This window comes from Sturnira hondurensis, unplaced genomic scaffold, assembly GCF_014824575.4.
Source record: "Sturnira hondurensis isolate 20B ecotype Veracruz unplaced genomic scaffold, ASM1482457v3 Scaffold0006413, whole genome shotgun sequence".
Taxonomy (NCBI): Eukaryota; Metazoa; Chordata; class Mammalia; order Chiroptera; family Phyllostomidae; genus Sturnira; species Sturnira hondurensis.
The window spans coordinates 40,713,958-40,736,073 of record NW_028079044.1 but is presented as its reverse complement, the minus strand read 5'-3'; the positions used below and the strand labels follow the sequence as shown (position 1 = coordinate 40,736,073).

The 22,116-nt window shown below is 39.9% G+C and overlaps 1 protein-coding gene across 3 annotated transcripts in view; it reads right to left on the bottom strand.

The window, feature by feature from the left end:
• The window catches only part of COL14A1 (collagen type XIV alpha 1 chain), a 196,983-nt gene that overhangs the window by 158,424 nt on the left and 16,443 nt on the right, over positions 1-22,116 (bottom strand). For all 3 annotated transcript variants that reach the window (XM_037048457.1, XM_037048454.1, XM_037048455.1), the window contains exons 2-4: positions 19,117-19,240; positions 9,099-9,215; positions 5,556-5,699 (exon numbers count right to left, since the gene is read on the bottom strand). In XM_037048457.1, the coding sequence (XP_036904352.1) occupies positions 5,556-5,699; positions 9,099-9,215; positions 19,117-19,204 (349 nt within the window). In that variant the 5' untranslated portion in view covers positions 19,205-19,240. The remainder of the gene's footprint in view (positions 1-5,555; positions 5,700-9,098; positions 9,216-19,116; positions 19,241-22,116) is intronic.

Here is a 22,116-nt window from a genome sequence, read left to right as displayed (position 1 = left end):
ACTGGCAATGCTTTTGGAACAAATAAAATACCCAATGAAAAAGCAAAAGTGATCCTATGGCAAGATATTCCATTATATTGTTGCATTTACTTCATGGAAATCAAATTTATGGGAGGGTGGGCTTTGCAAGGAAGTGGTGACATCCTCTGAAACATCCTTCCTGCCTTCTCTAAAAGATTGCCCCATTATTCCTGTCTTTTCCATCTCCTTCTCTTCTTCTGAGTGGTTTTCATCTCTTTGCTAAAAGAGTTTGAGGTTTGCCATCTGCCAAGGTTGTTTCACTGAAGTTCTATTATTCCTTTTCTTAAAAACCTTCCATGTCTTCTGAAGAAAGAAACTGAAGAAGTACAAATAAGAAGAATCACATACCATGTTCATGGATAGGAAGAATTAACATCATTAAAATGTCTACAGATTGCGACCAAGCAATAGACACAGCAATCTTGAGAAAGACACAGTTGGAACAATCACGCTACCTGATATCAAACTATACTATGAGGCCACAGTAATCGAAACACCATGAAACTGACATAAAAACATATAGATCAATGGAACAGAATAGAGAGCCCGCAATAAACCCACACCTTTATGGTCAATTAATATTTGAAAAATGTGACAAGAATATTCAATGAGATAAAGAAAGTCTATTCAATAAGTCTTATTGGGAAAACTGGACAGATACATGCAAAAAAATAAAACAAGACCACCTTCTTAAGACCATCATACACAGGAATAAACTCAAAATGGATTAAAGACTTAAACATTAGGCTCAAACCATAAAAATCCTAGAAGAAAACATAGGCAGTAAAATATTGGACATTTCATGTAGCAATATTTTTTCTGATATATCTCCTCGGGCAAGGGAATCAAAAGAAAAAATAAATAAATGGGACTACATCAAACTAAAAAGTTTTTGCACAGCAAAGAAAATCCTCAACAAAATTAAAAGACAACCCACTAAATGGGAGTACATCTAATAAGGGATTAATATTCAAAATGTGTAAAGAATTTATAAATCAACACCAAAAAACAAACAATCCATTTAAAAAATAGGCAAAGAATCTAAATAAACACTTCTCTCAAGAGGACATATAGATGGCCACTAGATATATGAAATAATGTTCAACATCACTAATCATCATATAAATGCAAATCGAGATGATAATTAGCTATCACTTTACTCCAGTCAGAATGGCATCATCAATAACTCAACAAACAACAAGTGTTGACGAGGATGCAGAGAAACAGGAGCCCTAGTGCACTGTTGGTGGGAATGCAGGCTGGTGCAGTAACTCTGGAAATCAATACGGAATTACTTTAAAAAATGAAATATAGAACTGCCTTATGACCCAGGGATCCCACTTCTGGGAATATATCTGAAGAAATGTGAAACACCGATTTGGAAAAATACATACACCCCTGTGTTCCATGCAGCAGTATTTACAATAGGCAAGATTTGTAAGCAGCCCGAGTGCCCATCAGTAAATGAGTGGATAAAAGAGCAGTGGTACGTTTACACGATGGAATACTACTCAGCCCTAAAAAGGAAGAAAATCTTACCCTTTGCAACAGCATAGATGGACCTGGAGAGTATTATGCTCAGTGAAATGAGACAGTCAAAGAAAGATAAATACTGTACGATTTCACTCATAATGGAATCTAATGAACAAAATCAACAAACAAAATAGAAGCAGACTCATAAACACAGAGAACAGACAGCTGTCAGAGGGGAGGGGCTTGGGGGCTGGCTGGAAAAAAGGGAGGGAATTAAGCAAGAAAACACCTCACAGACACAGACGACAGTGTGGCGGTGAGCAAAGGGAAAGTTTTGTGTGTGTTCTTTATCCATTTATCTCTCAGTGGACATTTAGGTTGCTTCCATATATCGGCTATTATAAACAATGCTAAAATGGAGGCAGGGGTGCATATATGTTTTAGAATGAGTGTTTTTGTCTCTTCCGACAGACACCCAGATATGGAACTGGCAGCTCCTACGGAACACCCCTTCTTTCAAATCTTCTTTACTCGGGCTCCACAGTCTTCATCCTGGGTTCGCTTGTGTTCCCCTGACTCTTGCTTAGCATTCCCATTCTTTGGGTCATTCTCCTATTTTCATTCCTAAAACATGATCATACACGAAGCTGGCCCTGCATCTCCGTATGCCCCACCTATAATTTTACCACCTCACAATTCTAATTCTCACCTGCCCTCGGATAATTTCCAACTCTTCATCTTCAATCCCACCCACACATAGGCCATGGCCTGAAACTGCCTACATCCTGTGTAAAAAAAAAAAAAAAGTCTACAATTTTAATATGAGGAAAATTGTGCTGAGCAATGCAAAAAATAGCAATAGATCTGAAAAAGAATAATTCCAGAGACTCAGAAAACCTCATGGGGAAAACAACATTTGAGCCAGACTTTGAAAGATGAGCCAGGTTTTGCAGGCACAGATAAGGGAAACGTCATTCCAAAGAGGAAAATGGTGGCCGAAAGGGAAGTTTGCCAAAACGGAGCCTTTGACCAGTCAACAAATGAACAAGAATAAAGAACAGTCGCCTTGAATTGGGCCCCTCGCTCACACACAAGATGTAACTAACACATACGCCACAGAAAAACCACTGTCTCCCTCACACAAGGGGAAATCAGTAGAGAACAGACTATTGCAAGTGAACTGGCTGAAAGGTGCAAACCCACACAATCACAGGTGCGTGTCATTATGCTCATTTGCAGATAAAGACACAAGGCCACATGCGATTGAGTCCCTTGGCCAAACCCACAGAGCAGATTTGGAATCACAGCATCCCGCAGATCAGACATGCCTTTCTGTCATCCAAATCCAAAGGCTGTTTCTCCGGCTTCCCTGCATCAGAAGATAGACTGAGGAAACACTCAATTCCCTGCACTACTGCAAGCCTATACATTCACAGCCCTGGTCTGGATCGTCATTTTCCTGGGTCCAACCATGGAAGTTTCCCAGAGAGGGGAAGCCGGGCTGGAGCTCCATCTCAGAGGGAGCAAAAACGTAACCAAAATGCAAAATGGAACAGGAAGCTGTCCAAAGTTATTTTAATAATTCATTCTTACAAACTGTTATTTGAGAAAAACGAATCTCTCTACCCTGCCAATAAAAATAACATAGCTGAAAAATATAAGTTTACATATAATTTATCCAACTAACCAGTTACACTGTTTCACTAGGATTATTTCGGCAGAGCTAGGCTGGCTGAAAACAAAGGCGTGTCCTTTTAAGTGGTGAGAGTAAAGAGCTATCGGGAAACCGGTGAAAGGTGACCTGTTCCTTAGGCTGCCTGGTCAGCAGAATATGTGAAATCAGCAATCACAATACCTTCAGACTATTGTAAAACGATCATTTCTCTTTGTCCTTTTTACGGCTTCTCACAAGCTCTAAGAAAAGTTATTTTGCTTATTCATGTAGGAATGTCAGAGGCCAGAAACTGAAGCCCAGTGCCAATAAAATGAGACAGAAGGCTGTTGTATATTGAAAATAACATTAAAAACCTTTCCCTGGACTCCTAGACAATGCAAATCTCAAAAGAAGGTAACATTCAAAACGAGGACATTGTATGTCCTGCTGACAAGCCAACTGACCAAACATCGTTGTTCAGAATTTCAAGAGGTAACACGTAAACAAAGTTGTAGGGTTTTTTTAATTTAAAAAAAAAACACAAAATATGTCTCATAAAACATTTCTTTGAACAGGATGGCGAACAAATCCTTAGAACAGGATTTCTTAGAACAAAAAAGATGGCGAGATAAAAGACCCTGATAGCACTTGCTGTACACCAAGTTCTAGCGCCCACGGGCTCCCCGATTTGTAGATTAAATCCTAGTGGCAAGATTTAAAAAGCTCTTGTTACATAAAATGATGTCTAGGATTGACTTCAAATTAATAGGGTTGTGGGATAATGGGTGAAACGCAAATGGCCATGAATGGCTAATTGTTGAAATGAGTGATGGATACTTAGGGGCTCATTGTACTATTCTGTTGATTTTTTATTATGGTTTAAATTGTCCTTAATAATAAGCTGGGTTTTTTTTCAAAGAGTCAATCTTATTAAGGAAGTGGCACAGAAAGTGAACCAGGACAGGCCTCTTTCATTTGCATTCACAACACAAAAAACTGTGCCCTCCACATTTGAAAGGCCATTTCCAAGAAGAAGTGGATGCAATCTCTAGTCACTAGTGCACAAGGTCCATAGGGGCAGTGACTTGTCCCAGTGCCAAGAATAGGACCTGAAACTTAGTAAACCAGCAATATGAGGTCTGTCAAGAAAAAGTCCAGCCATTATCAATATGGTGAGAATGGATTGTATAACATCAACATAATCTGGCAGCCAAGGAGAGTGGACTGGAATGCGCATGCATGAACAATGATGACTTCACTGTACTACTTAGTGGAGGAGGCAAACGCTGTTGAGTGAGCCTGTGTAATATATGGCCGTCACTTATCAAATCACCCAGCCCCTACAGTCCAGATTTGGCCCTGCAACTTCTGGCTTTTCCCAAAACTACAATTACCTTTGAAAGGAAAGAGATTTCAGACCATTGATGAGATTCAGGGAAATACGATGGGGCAGCTGATAGCAGCGGGGAGAACTGTGTAAGGTCCCAAAGTACCTACACTGAAGGGGACTGAGGCGTCATTGTCCTATGTACAATGTTTCTTGTATCTTGTATTTTCTTCAAGAAATGTCTCTATTTTTCATATCACATGGCTGGATACCTCCTGGACAGACTTTGCATGTATTTTTTAAATTTTAAAAAATGAATGAATGATGAATATCTCCCGAAAGGCAGAAGAATGAGGGACTGCGTGAACAAGCTCTAAACTCAGTATAAGAAAAAGCTTTCTGATGAAACAATGCAGACACACAACGGGCTATCTCAGAGCCCCACTGAGACTGCCCCGCATGCCTGCCCTTCCTCTATTTGCCCAGCTTACTATCAAATGCAAAGCCACTCCCTACCTACTCTCTCCCCAGCCCATCACTGGGGTAGAGAGCGAACCTCCCCTCACAGAGTCCTAATGTACCTCTCTCTCTAATACTTACCAGGTTGCATGTGCTCACAAATCTGTTTGTCATGGGGTGCAGCCAACAAGAAGTATCAACTGACTAGTTATTGGAAAGAGTTAAATTCTTTGTTGTATAGGTTGGTTTTGTCCAGGCTGGACTGGTACTTACTAGGGATTCTACGGGGGAGTTATAAGCATGATCCATTCAGTCGTTCAGTCATTATTTATCGAGCACCTATTGAGTGCCTGGTAGATAAGATGTCTGGGTAAGGTTCAGCAGACAGTGTCATGGATAGTATTTGAAAACTAAAAATTAAAGGATAGCGGAAGGGGGAAGCAAAAATCAGAAGAGTATTAGTGATAGAAGGAACTCAGGAAAGAATGTACCAACGGTCTTTTAAGATTTCCTCAAATCAAAACAATTCAGAATTTTAACCTGTTCCAGTATTTAGCACAGACTCAGACTCAGAGTCGGGTCAGGTCCCATGGCGGCACTGTAAGATCTGTAAATACGTACTTCGGAATTGACCTTGGGCTGGCTTGCTCTCCTTGTCTTTATTGTACGCAATAATTTGAACAGTGTAATTCTGGTCTGGCATAAGACCTTGAATAATTGCTTTAGTTGCAGTGTTCTGGAGATTCAGCTGATTGGTTTTTCCACCTAGAACAAAACAGAAGGACAAATCAGTTCTAAAAAGTAGGTTAACTGTGTACATTAAGAGATTTTACTAACCAGCAATCAAGGTTTTAAAAGAAGACAATTAAAACTATATATCCTGGTACCTGTGTGCATGGCACCTAATTTTAATACACCTTTCAATCTCAGTTGTATGCTTTGCATTAGACAACTTAAACAAGGTTGTCTAAATTAGATAAAAACACAGTCACAAAAATCTTTTATTATGACACCCTATTGCTTTTTCATACTAGGGAAGACCAGGAGACAGGAAGGCATCTACATCAGGTATACTTGTCAAGAAAAGAATTCCACTTAAAAGTGAAGGGGAAGGTATGAGCAGACTGAATGCAATTACCTGTGCTGAAATTTTTCCTGTGGTGTTTCTATGAATCAAAGCTTCCTTGAAGCATTAGCAACTTAATTACCTAATTATCTGAGCATCACTGGCTCAGGATGTTGAAGGAACCGTTCAGTACCTGGCCACTTAAAAGTTAGCTTGGTTCATGAAAAAAATTTCAAACCCCCATTATCTCTCCATCAAACTAGATGGACATCTGAGGCCTTGCTTGAAAGGCTATTGATTAAACACTCAATCTTTTATTCAAAGTTTTAAAAATACCTTTCTTTCTTCTCCAATTTCTGGCAGTGTTTACTATGTCTGAGAAAAGGGAAATTAATTTAAAGCACAAAGACTCAAAAATTTGTTGGCTTAATCAAACATAGCAGATTACAATATATTTTAATTACATTCGAAGAGAATATAATGACATTAAGTTTGAAATTCGGTGCTATCATCCGTGCCTCCTGCTACAAGGAAGCAGGACTGACCCTTCCTATCACCAAAACCTATTTCCTTAAATGCACTTGTGTCCAAGATGTTAGATCTGGTTTCATGAACTTCTATCAATTAAAACTCATCTGCAACAAAAAAAAAAAAAAATTCTTAGACAACTGTGTATTAGAATTCCTCTCTGAGAGGTGTAGAGTGTATTATTTTAAAGGCTTTGAAAATGCTGCAATAAAATGCAGCAATAAACAGATTTAAACTCTGTTTAAAATGGAATTCTCAAATGTATTTGATGGTTAAACTATTTGGTTTTCTAATAGCAATTAGCACCCTGCAGAATACCATGAAATACGCTCTAGGAAAAACTAGTACAAACAATAATTGGACCATGTCTTGTCGACATAAAACGTCTACAAACATTTTATGACCAAATGTACACTTACTACCTTTTATATTTATTCTATCAATTTTATGGTTGATTAAGTAGATACCAGAGGGTCAAGACTGTCTTATTTGAATGGGGCACTGCAGGGATGGCATTGGGTCCTGGGGGAGACAAACCCCAGTGTTCGTGAAGAAATCATTTGTTTTCACCCGTGGTTTTTATTTTGTCAGTCGAGGTGTGTGAGCAAGAGTTGGAGACCTCCTTTTTGGGTGTTTGTGGCAGAGGGGACTGAAGTGACAGGCTGAGGTTTGGTTCAGAGGCCACCCAAATACTTTTAAGATTTTCCGATTGCTCGAGGGCCCCTCTTTGGTGTGCTTCATAGTTTTTGGTGTTATTGGCAATTAAGCAGAAAAAGTGAAACTTCTGATGACTTGGAAGAAAAATTTACCTTTCAAGGTCAGACATGTAAGCTTCTCAGAGGTACCACATGGTAGCAATTTACATTTTGACCTTTAGAATCGTAATAACGTTCAAGAATCTCTTAAATTTCAATTTCCTGGAATGGCTTATTTTAGAAAACAAACTGTATTTTAAAAGTCGGAGTTGTTTCAGAATTGGGCTATATTCCAAAATGAAAACTCTGAACCAAACAGAGTTTGAGAATAAAATATTTCTATAAATGTGTCACTTCTAGAGGCCACCACAGGGGAAGGTGGCATCTGGCAGCACTGACCCCGAAGTCCTTCGAAGCAGCCAATGGATAATATCTGTTAATAGAAGAAGGTCCCTTTTTAGTGACAGAGCAAGGGGCCAGGTGTTTTATGTGCTTGCTTTGTTTGAGATTTCTACACCTGCTCTCAGGTAAGAGGCCCACACTTAAGAACAATCATGCGTCTGTCCCCTTGATAAAGTGAGTTGGGAAAAGGTCTCCAGGGGAAACGGGTTTGCCTCCACATAAACATCTTCACCACCAATTAAGAGGAAAAATATTGTATTTGTAAAAATATACATGTATGTTATATAAATATGCTACTATTAAGTATTTATTATGTGTTATGTACAAATGGATCCTAGAAGAAGAAATGGGACCTGACCAATATACTGGAGAGCACCTATTTTTATATAACTACTTTATTTTCATGATCAAAAAATTTGTTTAACTTTGCTTTTCCTGTTTTAATTTATCACTTATTTTTATGATGTCTATTCAGCTTACATAATTTTCATGTATAATTGCTCAATTATAGTCTATCAAGTTAATTACTCATAATGTACCCAGCCAGTCATAGCTGTTGGCCATCCAGATGTATACTTTTTATGTTAAAACAAAAGTATCACCGTATGTTGAAATAGATGTAAAAAATAGAATTTTTTTTTAATCTTCACCCGAGAACATGTTTATTGATTCCAGAGAGAAAGGAAGTTTGAGAAAGAGAGATAGAGGAACACCGATCTGTTTCCTCCCACAGAGACCAGGATCAAACCCCCAGCCCAGGCCTGTGTCCTGACCAGGAATCGAACCCGAGACCTTTAGGTTTTACAGGATGATGCTCCAACCTACGGAGCCACANTTATCACTTATTTTTATGATGTCTATTCAGCTTACATAATTTTCATGTATAATTGCTCAATTATAGTCTATCAAGTTAATTACTCATAATGTACCCAGCCAGTCATAGCTGTTGGCCATCCAGATGTATACTTTTTATGTTAAAACAAAAGTATCACCGTATGTTGAAATAGATGTAAGAATTTTTTTTTAATCTTCACCCGAGAACATGTTTATTGATTCCAGAGAGAAAGGAAGTTTGAGAAAGAGAGACAGAGGAACACCGATCTGTTTCCTCCCACAGAGACCAGGATCAAACCCCCAGCCCAGGCCTGTGTCTGACCAGGAATCGAACCCGAGACCTTTAGGTTTTACAGGATGATGCTCCAACCTACGGAGCTACACTGGCTAGGGACAGCAGTAAGAACTTTTGATAGCCTTGGAATTTCACCTGAGTAGAATTATGGTAAGTCCAATAGTCATTCTTCTGACTCAGGGAACATTATATCCTGGATTTGAAGGTAAGATTTCAAGCTCAAATATTAAATTAATGGCAAAAACTTTCAGGTGATTTTTAAAGAGACATTTAGCACTACACATTTTTAGTTACCTATATGTAAATGTTGCTATATGCTAGAAAATACAATTGGTGGTTTTTACCTGAAGCTGGGGACACGAGAAGTTTGTATCCACCAAATTTCCCTCTTGGAGCCTTCCATGAAATCTGTATACTGTCATGAGATAATACATTATATCTTAACCGTGTGGGCGGGGCCACTGGAAAGAAAAAAATGATTAAATGTTGAAACACGTAGCTAGCATTTGTTAAATTGAAACGTCAGCATAATGTAATCAAAATACACAAGACTTCTTCAGACTAAAACGTGTTCTTTCGACAACCCCATTATTGAATTAATCAGTTTGCAAAAGTATACAGACCCATGAGCATTTGTTTCTTACTCAAGAGACAAGCATTTGTCAAACAGTACTGACCTTATGACAAAGGACTACGATTTAGGATTAGAATTTAATACCCTAATCTAGCCTGAAAATTGAAGCTAATCTTATAAAATGCTTTCACTATGTTACAAGGATGAATTTTTCTTCTTGGAACATGTGAGCTTTTACAATCAACTCTAGTGGGACTTGTTTTATGCCTTTAGGTTTTTCACTTGAGTAATCCAATAACCGTTATAATAAGATCGTTTGAGAAGGCTATTTTGGACATATTATAGTCATAAGATCTTCGTTTAAAAACATTTGAGACAAAGATTGCAAAGAACCAAAATAAAAAGACCAAATACCAGATAATTAATTATGTTGTATAAACTTGGATTTAGTCTTCCAACGCATAGATGATTTACACCTTCCCGAATGTTACACATGGTCATGAATCATCCCAGTATATTGAATCTTTCCTGATAGTTCACAAAATGGGTAGATCTACATGCTCTTTGTGTAGGCCATTCAAACTTCAAAACACGTTTTTGGAACTCGACATCAATGTTACGTTGTTTCAAAAGAAATTATATAATATCCGATTTTTTGCCAAATAAAAGGGAATGCTTAACAGAAAAATTTAGCACTTATTACCCATTTTTATGCCCAGCCTTTCTGTCTCACTTTAGGAAAAAGAGTGTGTGTGAGGTCAGGCAGGGGGTGGGGGGGTAAATATTTTTCTTAATAAGTATGTAGTTTGGACATTGGTGTGATTCCCAGATATGTCACTTATTAGATAAATAACCTCAAGCAAGTGACTGTTTCTTCCAAAGTCATTTTTTTAAAGGTGACAGCAACACTTTCTGCCCATGAGAAATGGATTTAACACATTATAATAAGTAGTCAATAAATGCTGGCTCCACTTCCCCCTTATATCATATGGTAGGTGATATCAAGTGTGCATTTAATCCTCACAAAAATACATTTCTGTCTCAATGTTATATACAAGGAAACCAAGGAGAAGCTAAGAAATTCGCCCAAGTTCACATACTGGTGGACAACGCTCTCCGACCTCAAACAAAAGGCCCCGTCCCTTTGGGAGAAGGCACCCTGCACTGTGCTGGGCGAATGACTAATTTCCTCTCCTGCATGCTACCCACTCATCTGACATCAGTGAGCACTGAAGGGCGCAGTCTTGGGCATTCTCTCCCTCATTGCCCTTTATGGCCCTTCAGTGGGGAATGCTCGCCATCCACAGCAAAGACACTAGCTTCCCAGTCTCGAGTTGACATGAATGGAAGGGTTTACATTTCTCTGGATTGTGGCAAAGATGGATTCATCAAAAGAGCAGTGACTTGGAAAGAGAAGAGGAAGTTGACTAACTTCCTCTGGGTGAACAGAGAAACTACTACTATGTTGCTTACCATATTTTGCCATATACATGGGCACCCATGTTCTTGTGCACGTTATACACAGGATTATTATACCATTATTATACCCATGGTGTGTGATCATCATACCCATTCATAATGTGCATCCTTATTTTTCCCTCAAAAAATTTGAGCAAAACATGCTCATTACACATGGCAAAATACAATAGTCTGGAACCTGGGGAGAAAACCTATTTATAGATAGCTTCTTTTTACTTATAGAAAAAACTTAAAATAAAAAATTTTATAAATTTAAACGATATGTTCCAGTGTCTGAGCCAAGCCTCGTCAGGGGGTGAGGAGATGTCAATGCCCAAGCTTATCGCAAAGTTTTGCGTGGATGAACTGGTGAAAGACAGCTGGTGGGCCTGAGAGCCCTCGAGTGGAAAAGAACGAAAAGAATGGAGGCTTCAGGCTAGGCGGGTCCAGGAGGGACAGCCCATTCCATCAGCACCCAGCTGTGTTGACATCTCAAGGAGGGCACAGAGCGAACACCATTCAGGATCCCTAGCTTAAGGATTACAAACCTTTACAACATTTTCCACCCAAGCTACAGTTCTTCCAACGTGGTCCAAGTTTACAGCCTGCAGTTTGTTGTCAACCAACTAGCCCGAACCTACAGGAGAGCATAGTGACAGTGACACTGACCACACCCTGACATCACGGCCCATGCTCAGACCACACGGTGGTGCTCCGGGACCCAGGGCACCACTGGCCTCCGCTGAGCCACTCCAGGGAAAGGACTGTGAAGCAAATGCTCCATCAATACTGCAGCAACAGTCCACGCTTTAACAATGGACAAATGAACCATGTGACTACAATCCCACTACAGCTTTCTTTTCTCAAGGGCCCACATCTATAGCCTACATAAGCAGAAATGCTCTCACAATCGTTAAAAGAAAATCTTAGTTGGACACGAAGTTCGCATTTCCTTTCGGTTTTTGTGGGGAAAAACAGTGAAAAGAAGAAATGCTGGTTAAGAAAGAAAGAGGCGGGAGGTCGCAGTTATGAACTTCACAGTTAGCCTCTTATTTCCTGCATGGAAGGCACTGGGGCTTGTGCCAAAGCCAGGGCAGCAAGACCGACAGAAACCCTGTAAGTGCACTTGGAGAATGGACTGTTCTTATCTCATGGAACAAAAACTCGTGTGTACTTAATACCAGACTCAGGATTTTTCTTTTTGTGAGCACAAAGCTTCTATACATATACTTAACTTCCAGTAATAGTTATAAATGCTTGCATGAACCTGATTCAAAAGTTAATTTGTGCCCATTAAAATCCTAACCTTTTTAAAATAGTTTATTTTTGTTGTATTTTTTCCATGATCACTTATCCCCCTTAAGCCCCCACCTACCTCCACCCAGTCCCCACCCCACTAAGCTTTTTAAAAAGACCAAAATCAAGCGTAAAGCTGAATAATGTTTGGCCCACACCAAGAACCAAGAGCGAGCTAACAAACTCATTCTTTGTATGGTGAAGTCAGACTTCCTATGTGAGGCTGGGCCAAATATAACATTGTGAGCACACGCACTTATCCCACAGGGGGACTGAGGAGGAAGACTGAGGACGGTGCATTTGATATTTTCCTTCTAGTAAAGGAAATTTTTGTTTCATCATGTCATTTTTTTTTTGACAGGGAAGATTTTCTTTAACCCCCAAGAATTTCACTGCAATTGTTCTCATAGAAAACCATTTTCATGGGCAGAAAAAGAATGTGTGTGATTCCAGTGAAGCTTCACTGTTATGGGGCACTTCAGAAATTTCACTTCACAATATGACTGCTTATTAAAGGGTTAATTTTCTGTCCTTCCTTCCTTCCTCCCTTGTGTCCTTCCCTCCCTCCCTTCTTTTCTTCCTTTCCTCTTTCCTTCCTTCCTACAGTCCTTTCCTCCTTCCTTTTTTCTTTCTTCCTGCATTTAACTTTAACTCAGCTGAAATCTTGCTGTTTTGATGAATGACAACCTATAGGCAAAGGTTCGCCTTTAATGAAATAATCCCATAATTCCTTGAAACTCGAGGAGGAGGGGGGGAGAAAGTACAGAGAATGAGTAGCACAGACGATGGGGAGAAAATGGGGAAAGGGCAAGAGTAGTGTGGGAAATGTAGAAGCTAAAGAACTTATGACACACATGGACATGAACTAAAGGGGGGGAAGGTGGGTGGGAGGGGGTGTGCAGGATGGAAGGGAACGAAGTGGGGGAATGGGACAACTGTAATGGCATAATCAATAAAATACATTTTTTAAAAATTCCTTGAAACGCTTCTTCCTACTCAGGAATGCTGAAATGGAAACCCTCTGTTCTCCACTCCCCATCATCACTGCCCCCCAGTCCCCCACCCTGCTTCTTTTCCTAACAGCTCTTTGGTCCCCTTCCAAGGAACAACACGCCCGCCCACTGCATGGGGCCTTGGCAACACTAGCAATCAGCCATCCTCCCCTGGCTCAGGGTGGGAGGTCAGGCTGACTCTCCCAAGAATCTGTCCAATGACAGAAGGATGGAAAATAGGTCCATTCCAAAGACATGCCCTAAAAAAAAATGTCACTACTTCTAGAATCTATATCCAGGATGTTCCCAGCTTCCTATCCTTTTCAAAGATTATTTAATTTTTACTTTAACTTTATGAGCTACTTCATTACCTATATTAATTACATTTGCTTAAATTGACCAGGGAAAGTTTTTTTTATTTGGCACCAAAAGTCTATGACTGATGGAGATGGAGCAGTATGGGCCCTGAGAGTGTTTCCTCCTTCAAAACATATGCCAGAGGCTATGTCAGTGGAACAGGCCATTGTATTTATTAAGCAAAATGCCTTTAAACAGCAGAGAAGTATTTGGCTAACTTTTCCAAGTGGTCTAAAAAAAAAAGAAACCCTCAAACAAACAACAAAAAAAAACCCCTTAGTGTTTTTTTTTAAATCTCAGTCATTTTTCAAATATATGCACTGCCCAAATGTTCTATAAATAGAAGAAATTAAAATTTGAGAGAAATTGACTCTGGGATAGGCTACAGGGTCCTTTTTATCTTGCTGAGAACCTAATAAGTTATAATTTCATGATCTATTACCAAGATGCTGAAAACAGAAGTAAGGAAAATATTCTCAACTTCCAAACATGTTTGACTACTAATAGCAGCAAATAATATGTGTAAATATCTGAACACAGAGGCCTTTATAAAGTTAAATCTAGCCCCATACTGAGTCTCCAATTTTATGTGCTTTGAGGTTTTTAAATGACAGTTACTTTACCTTCAGTGGTTCCTTCTTGTAACCACCCAAAACAAATATTGCTAGAACCAAGGACAGATTTACTGTGAAATTCTGAGAAAGTGTTGGTGCCCCCACGCTGTCCCGCTACACACATTTCGCCCTACTGCCAACACGACATTACTTTTTCTGTGCTCCAGTTCATTTAACAACTTGTCCCGGAAAGAAGATACAGGCCTGATCCAAATATAAACAGTCATGTGAGCCAATGCGGGCTCACGTTCTCTGCAGAGGGAAAGAACGTCACAGAGCATTACCTGGAGACACTACAGGGGAACCATGATCTGCGATGTAGCAGTTTAGTACGGGAGTGTTCATTTCCTGTAAGCCTTTGAATGTTGACTGCACTAGTTCTCTGTTGTCGCCATAACAAATGATCCCAGAGTGGCTTCAAACAACAGCAAAGTATGGTCTTACAGTTCTGGGGGGCAAATGCCCGACATGGGTCTCACTGGGCTGAAATCCAGGTGCCGGGGCGGGGGCATTTCTTTCTGGAGTCCCTGGGGGAGAATCCGTTTTCTTGCCTACTCCAGCTTCTGGAGGCTTGACCTGAGGTCCCTCCATCTTCAAAGCCAACAGTGGCTGGTCAAGTCTGTCTCACGTAGCATCACCCTGACATTGGTTCCTCTGCCTCCCTCTTCCATATTTAAGGACAACTGTGACTGGGTCCCAACCAGACCCACCTGGATAATCCAGGATAATCTTCCCAGATGAAGGTCGGCTGATTAACAACTTTAAACGTATCTGACATCCTAACTCTCATTCACCATATAAGGCATTTTTTAAAAGATTTTATTTATTTATCTTTAGAGGGGATGGGAAGGAGAGAGGGAGAGAGATATCAATGTATGGTTGCCTCTCATGTGTCCCCTGCTGGGGACTGGCCTGCAGCCCAGGCATGTGCCCTGACTGGGAATCGAAACGCGATACTCTGGTTCGCAGGCTCACGCTCAATCCACTGAGCTACACCAGCCAGGGCTCCATATAAGGCATTTGGGTGTGAATATCTTTATGGGCACATTATTCTGCCTGCCACACTGACCTTTTTTCCATTTGGTACATAAACATGACTTCAAAAATGTCTATGAGAATATAAGGTGTGACAGTAATTAGTACTAGCTAGCAAGCCAGCACACTTGCTAGCAAAGTATCAAACGTGTTTACATATGGCTTTGCAGATTAGTGATAAAACCGGCCAACCCACAGAACTCACACTATATCAGCTTTAAAGGTGGAAAATCAATCAAATAAAGTTATTCATTTTCTTTATTCTCTGCTCAATGAATGATGTAAATAAATGGTGTCATGCTACAAATAAGCTTTGATTTCTCAAATGCCTCACATTCTTTCCAAAGTCAATGACAACGGAAAAACCAAAGCCAATGACGTCTGAAGACTTTTCATACTGAGATTTCCTCCAGCACTTGCCCACCGCCTTCTTTCTAGAAAGTTCCTCCAGCCTTCACTTCTAGGCCACTGCATTCCCTTGACCCTCCTCATAATTATAATTTTTGACACTTTCAATCAGTCCTTTTTCTTCCTTTAATCTCATAACAGTTGATGTCCACCAGGTTTCATCCTCACTTCTCCTCATTGAGCCTCACCTTCCTAATTCCACCTTTGGAACATCAACAGTCCCTAGAAACTAGTCCCCAAGCACAATGCAATTCAGATATCATCTCCTGACCTGAACTTTTGCTCCTAATCTCCAGACTACCAGGCGTCTCCTCCTGGATATTCCACAAGTACCTCAAGCTCCACATATATTTATCTAAGACTGAACTCATTATCTTCAGCTTCAAACACCTACTTCATCCTTTAATCCCTTATTAATCTCCCCACCAAACATCTGAGGAGGCTGTTGTGTACTGGAGATATACATTAAATAGAGAACTACTACCTTAAATGAACATGGATAAACACCCGATTACAACACAAAATATATAGAAGCAATAATAACACAGGGGATGAATTGAAAGGACCCATCTACTCAATTCTCCAGCAAAGAGCCTCAGAGTCATCTTTGATACAGTGGTCCTCCCTTATCCATGGTTTTGTTTTACATGATTTCAGTTACCTGCATTCAACCGTGGTCCAAAAACAATAAGTGAGAAATTCCAGAAATAAACAGTTCGAGAGTTTTAAATTGTGTGTCCTTCTAAGTAGCATGACGAAGTCCCCCAATGTCTGCTTGTCTCACCCAAGGCATAAATCATCCGTTTGTCCAGCGACTCCAGGCTATACACCCTCCCCCAAACATTTGTGAGTCACTTAGGAGTCATCTTGCCTATCACATTGGTGATTAGGAGACAGGCCACATTCATGCCACCTTTTTATAATATATTGCTGTAAGTGTTCTTTTTTATTATTTGTTATTGTTAACATATTTATACTCTGCCTAATTTATAAACTAAATGCTATCATACATGCATATGCTCATATGTGGGACAAAACATAGTACATATAGGGTTCTGATCAGACATCCACCAGAGAGTCTTCGAACATACCCCCCTGGAGAAGGGGACTACTGGTATTTTCTTCTCTTTCTGCTCCCGCTGTATCTAACCAGTAAAGAAATCCCATCTCTTCCACCTCTGAAATGCTTTTTGGATTCATTCTCCTCTATTCCTCTATCTACTTCAGGCCTTCAAGACCTATTTTCTAGACAACATAATCTTCTAGTGGTCTTCTAGCTTTAGTTATTCCTATTTCCTCAAACCCCCATGAGCCACAGAGATGAGTATCAGCAATATTACTATCAGAGTATCTCTCTAGAAAACAGAGCTGTTTAAAATCCTCCACAATCTGGCTTCAGTCTCTCCTTCCCTCTCTGCCTGTTGCCCTCCCCCCACAGAATTTGCATTGAATGTACCTGACAATATTTCTGTTTGCCTGGCGGGCAGGAAGTGGCTGGAAGGAAAAGAGTCAGGCTTCATTCAGCTTTGTGTCCTGAACCTGACACAGAGTACGCACCCCATAAAAGTTCATTTAAAACAGAATTTGGCTAATGGTGTATTATATCTGATAAACAGCATCCCCACAAGTGCCCCAGGAGAGCTCTCTATGTGACCGGTCAGTGACTCCAGGAATGACTGTCTCTGAATTAGGTTAGACTGAGTTGGCAATTCGGAAGGGCCTCACCATCTGCCTCCTCTCCATTCCTAAGGACCTGTGCAGTGTATGCCATAGTTTTGTCCATGTGGCCCAGGATGGCTGTGAATGTGGCCCAACGCAAAATTGTAAATTTGCTTAAAACATTATGAGATTTCTTTAAGATTACATGTCGCAATGTATTTAATGTGTGACCCAAGACAACTCTACCTCTTCCAGTGTGGCACAACGATGCCAAAAGGTTGGACACCCCCGGTTCAGAGGGTGAATTAGCTAGGATTTCCACTCTTAGCTCTCTAGTTGCCACAGCTGAGAGCATTCTTCCACCAATGTCAGTATGCTTGGCAGAATTTGTCTCCCCAACTGACCCCACTGTGTTGCGTGAGGTTTTGGAAATACTGTCCTTAGCTCCGAGGGCTTCCACCCTATTTGAGCATGCAAAGAGTCAAGTTCCACTCCTTTCCAAACAGGTGTGCCTCCCTCTAAGGAGCCAGGGTGTGGTTCTTGCCTTTGAGTTATTTTACAACTTTAAATTCCAAACATAAGACATTAACACTCCTAAAACAACCTTATCACATCAGACCTCCTCACTCAGCTGATGAATGATTACTTCAGCACCAACATCTCTGCTTCTACAGGATCACCATGTTTATCTAGTAATGTCACTTCAAGTACTTGCACACATCGTGCACTTAGTAAAAATGTGAGTTTAGCACATTTTTCTGTAAAGGGCCAGATAATATATATGTAAACAAAGGAGCATGGCTGAATTCCAACAAAATGCTTTTTACAAAATCCAGCAGTGAGCCGGATTTGGCTTACAGGCGGTAGCTTGCCAACTCCTGATATGCTTTATAAAAATGAATGGAAATAAAAAATAAAAGTGTGGATTCCAATAATACCAACAGTAGATTTCAAAACCCAAGTTCAATTTATTCAAAGCTGGAAATGTTTAAAATGGCATATCAGCAGCTTCTGTCAGACCCTCAGTAAACTTTAGACTATGTGCTCAGTTTTTCTAAAAGGAACAAAGCTCAGGACCAAGTATGAAGTGGGGGGGATATCCTGTAGACGCTCCGAGAAAGAAAGCATCATTGGGATACACACACCCATCACAGCTCGTTATCAACAGAACTGACTTTATAACACGCAAATGTGATGTTGTCCACTAAATGTGCACAGCCAGAAAAGAAACTTCTGAAAAGCAGCAACTTAAGAACGATCTGTTCCACCAACTGCCACAAAATTACTATGCCCAGTCACGGGTGGAGTCGTAACGATCATCCAAGTTGTGGCACCTCTCTACAATGACAATAGTTGGTAATATTGAGTAAAGTCCAACGTATAACTCCACCTGTGAACACCATTGAACCAGTGAAGCACTCTTAGGGTAAACTTTAAAAAAAAAAAGATAATCAAAACCAAGCCAACCAGAGTATCAGACCTTCATGAATATCTTAAAGTTNTAAAAGGAACAAAGTTCAGGACCAAGTATGAAGTGCGGGGGGGGGGGGGGGATATCCTGTAGACGCTCCGAGAAAGAAAGCATCATTGGGATACACACACCCATCACAGCTCGTTATCAACAGAATTGACTTTATAACACGCAAATGTGATGTTGCCCACTAAATGTGCACAGCCAGAAAAGAAACTTCTGAAAAGAAGCAACTTAAGAATGATCTTTTCCACCAATTGCCACAAAATTACTGTGCCCAGTCACGGGTGGAGTCGTAACGATCATCCAAGCTGTGGCACCTCTCTACAATGACAATAGTCAGTAATACTGAGTAAAGTCCCACGTATAACTCCACCTGTGAACACCGTTGAACCAGTGAAGCACTCTTAGGGTAAACTTTAAAAAAAAAAAAAGATAATCAAAACCAAGCCAACCAGAGTATCAGACCTTCATGAATATCTTAAAGTTTTCCATTACCTTGACTCTGGACAATGGTACAAAAGTAAGCAATTGCCAAAAAAGCTGGAAACAGCCAGTATTGCATCTTGCACTGAAAAATCTTCATTTTATTTCCTGCTTTTCACATGGGACACCACCAGTCCTGGAAACAGAGAGCACAGGGGTATTTTAAGAAGACTGAAAATAAAACAGGCACACGTAGTCACCTAGGACAGGCCCACCGGCCAAGACGGATTAGTGGCATCAGGAACTAATTCATTCACTAGGGCATCGTACATTTCACTCCAAAGTGTGAACTGATCAAAACAAAGGTGTTTGAAATGACACTGTAAAGGGAAATAATGACACTGTAAAGGGAAATAATGACCTGAAATGTTTGGGAGAGAAGTTCAGAAGGTACTTTGTGACTCTTTCGGAAGGTATTAATTGCATGGTGAATTTCCCAAATGAGTAAATTCCAAAAGTTTACCTGAAATGACCATCATAATCAGATAATCACTATTTCCTTGTCGCTAATTCTGGATGAAACCATGGGAAAAATTCTACTCAGCCCCTCCAGTATCTTTTACATACAGTTAAAAACACTGTGTGCTAATAGCCAATCAGTACTCAGCTTTTACGTCACTGGGCAGAATGACCCCTCATCTTTCCCTATAACTCTTTTTCCCTCATATCCATGAATCTAAAACTCTTCCAAGTTTTCATTTTTCATTAGGATATCAGTGAAAGAAGAGCAACAAGAAATAAGAGAAAGAAATAAAAAGGAAAGAGAAGGAAGAGAAAGGGAAGGGGGGAAAAGGTGAATGTTTGCTGTTAACTTAAAAGACCAATCTACAAACTGTTGACTACGATTCCACTACAAACCATTATAGAGTCCCTTCCTCCGAGGCTAGAAAAACATCACAAAGGTTTTCTTCTACCCAGCATATACTTTTCATTCATGTATTCTTTCATTCGTGTATTCTTTCATTCATGTCTTTCCCACTATTGTTCCACAAAGGTCCCGAGACAACTTAAAAATAAATGAATATAACATATAAGGTAGAGTTGCCAGACTCAACAAGTAAAATTGTAGGGCTCCCAGTTAAATTTTAACTTCAGCTAAATGGCAATAATTTGTGTAGTATGTCCTATTCAATATTTAAAACAATATTTAAAATTTTTTTGTTGTTGTTAATCTGAAATGAAATGTATGTAGGTGTCCTGGAAACCCTTGTATAAGGGGAAATTTGGTGGGAAAATAGGAAAGTGGTGAGCAGAAGGAGCGGAGAGAACATATCCAGTTCTGCTAGTGGAGGTCACCATGAATGTGGCACAAAACCTGTTATGAGCCAGCAGTCTGAGAGAGAAGGAAGCACGCTAAGTTTCAAGATTTACTATATTATTACATTTTAAAACTCTTCCAGAGAGACACAGCTTTTCCTAACACTAAGAGCTAAGGTGAGTTGCACCCATCATTCATTCAAAAAAAGGTCACTACTTTAGTCACCGTAACATTTACGGAGCCCTTACTCTGTGTGAAGATTACTGTACGTACTTTACACATACAAAAACTCCTTTAATCCTTACAGCAATCCTTCGAAGTAGGAATGGCTTGATAGCAATTACAGAGGAGGAAAACGTGGCAAGGAGAAGTTCTCCAAGTCACATAATCTTGTGAGTTCAGGATCCAAGGTTTTTACCCTCACAGACACAATAACCAGGCCTGGTAGAAGCATCGTAGGAGAACATTCTCATAGTACCACGCTTTCTACCACCCTTTTCACGGTAAAACATCTTTTCTTGCTCTGATTACAAAAATAATGAGTTTTACTGGTGCGAAATTTAAAAATACAGAAAGCACCGCAGAATATGCCCTTTTTTATTTTTATTGATCTCTTACTGAAGTGCAAATATTTTCTGATGGTGGTAAACGTCCTGTCACACTATATATTGTGGTATGACTATTTATCACCCATGTTTATCTGAAACGTTCACTGATTTCCATATTCCCCCAGTACACGTAACACCGTAGTGACATCTTGGTCACACCTCCTTGAATACCTGACTATTGAATCCCTTTGGCTGAACTCCCAACTGTGGACCTGCTCAGTAAAACAAATGTGTGTTTTAAGGCTTTTAAAACATATGTAATAATGCCCTACAGAAAATCACCATGATTTTCAGTTCCAACAGTTTACTATGTACCAAACCACCTTCACCACGGCAGGAGTTCATTGTTTTCCACACGTGCTAATTTGATCAGCAAAATGTGATTATCACAATATCATCCTAACTTGATTTTTTAAATTTTATTTATTTATCTTTAGAGAGAAAAGGAAGGAGAGAAGGAGAGAAACATCAATGCGTGGTTGCCTCTCGTGAGTCCCCTGCTGGGAACTGGCCCGCAACCCAGGCATGTGCCCTGACCGGGAATCGAACCGCAATCGTGTGGTTCGCAGGCCCGTGCTCAATCCCCTGAGCTACACCAGCCAGGGCCTAATTTGATTTTTTTGTAACAAGTAAAATGTAACATTTTGTTTGTTGGGTACTTACACTTTTTATAAAATACCTGTTCATATTGCTTACCCATTTTCTCACTGACTTACAAGGACTCTTTATATACTATTAATTTTAACTCATAGTTCACAGTGCTTTTCCTGGGCCTTTTGTTTTGTTTTTTGTCTTTCAATTTCACTTACTGAATCAAGAATTTTTTTTAGCCCTGGCTGTTGTGGCTGGCCTGTGAACCAAAAGGTCACCAATTCAATTCCTGGTCAGGGCACACGCCTTGGTTGCAGGCCGGGTCCCCAGTGTGGGGCGTGTCAGAGGAAAGTGATCCGTGTTTCTCTCCCTCTCTTTCTGCCTCTTTTCCCCTTTCTGAAAATAAATAAAATATTTAAATTTTTTTTTAAATTTAAGGTAGCTGACTTGATCACTTATTTACAGCTCTGATTCAGTATCCTGAGTAAAATGGTCCTTCCCACTTCAAACTATAGATAAATTTTCTTAATTTTTTTAGTTCTAATTATGAGTAGG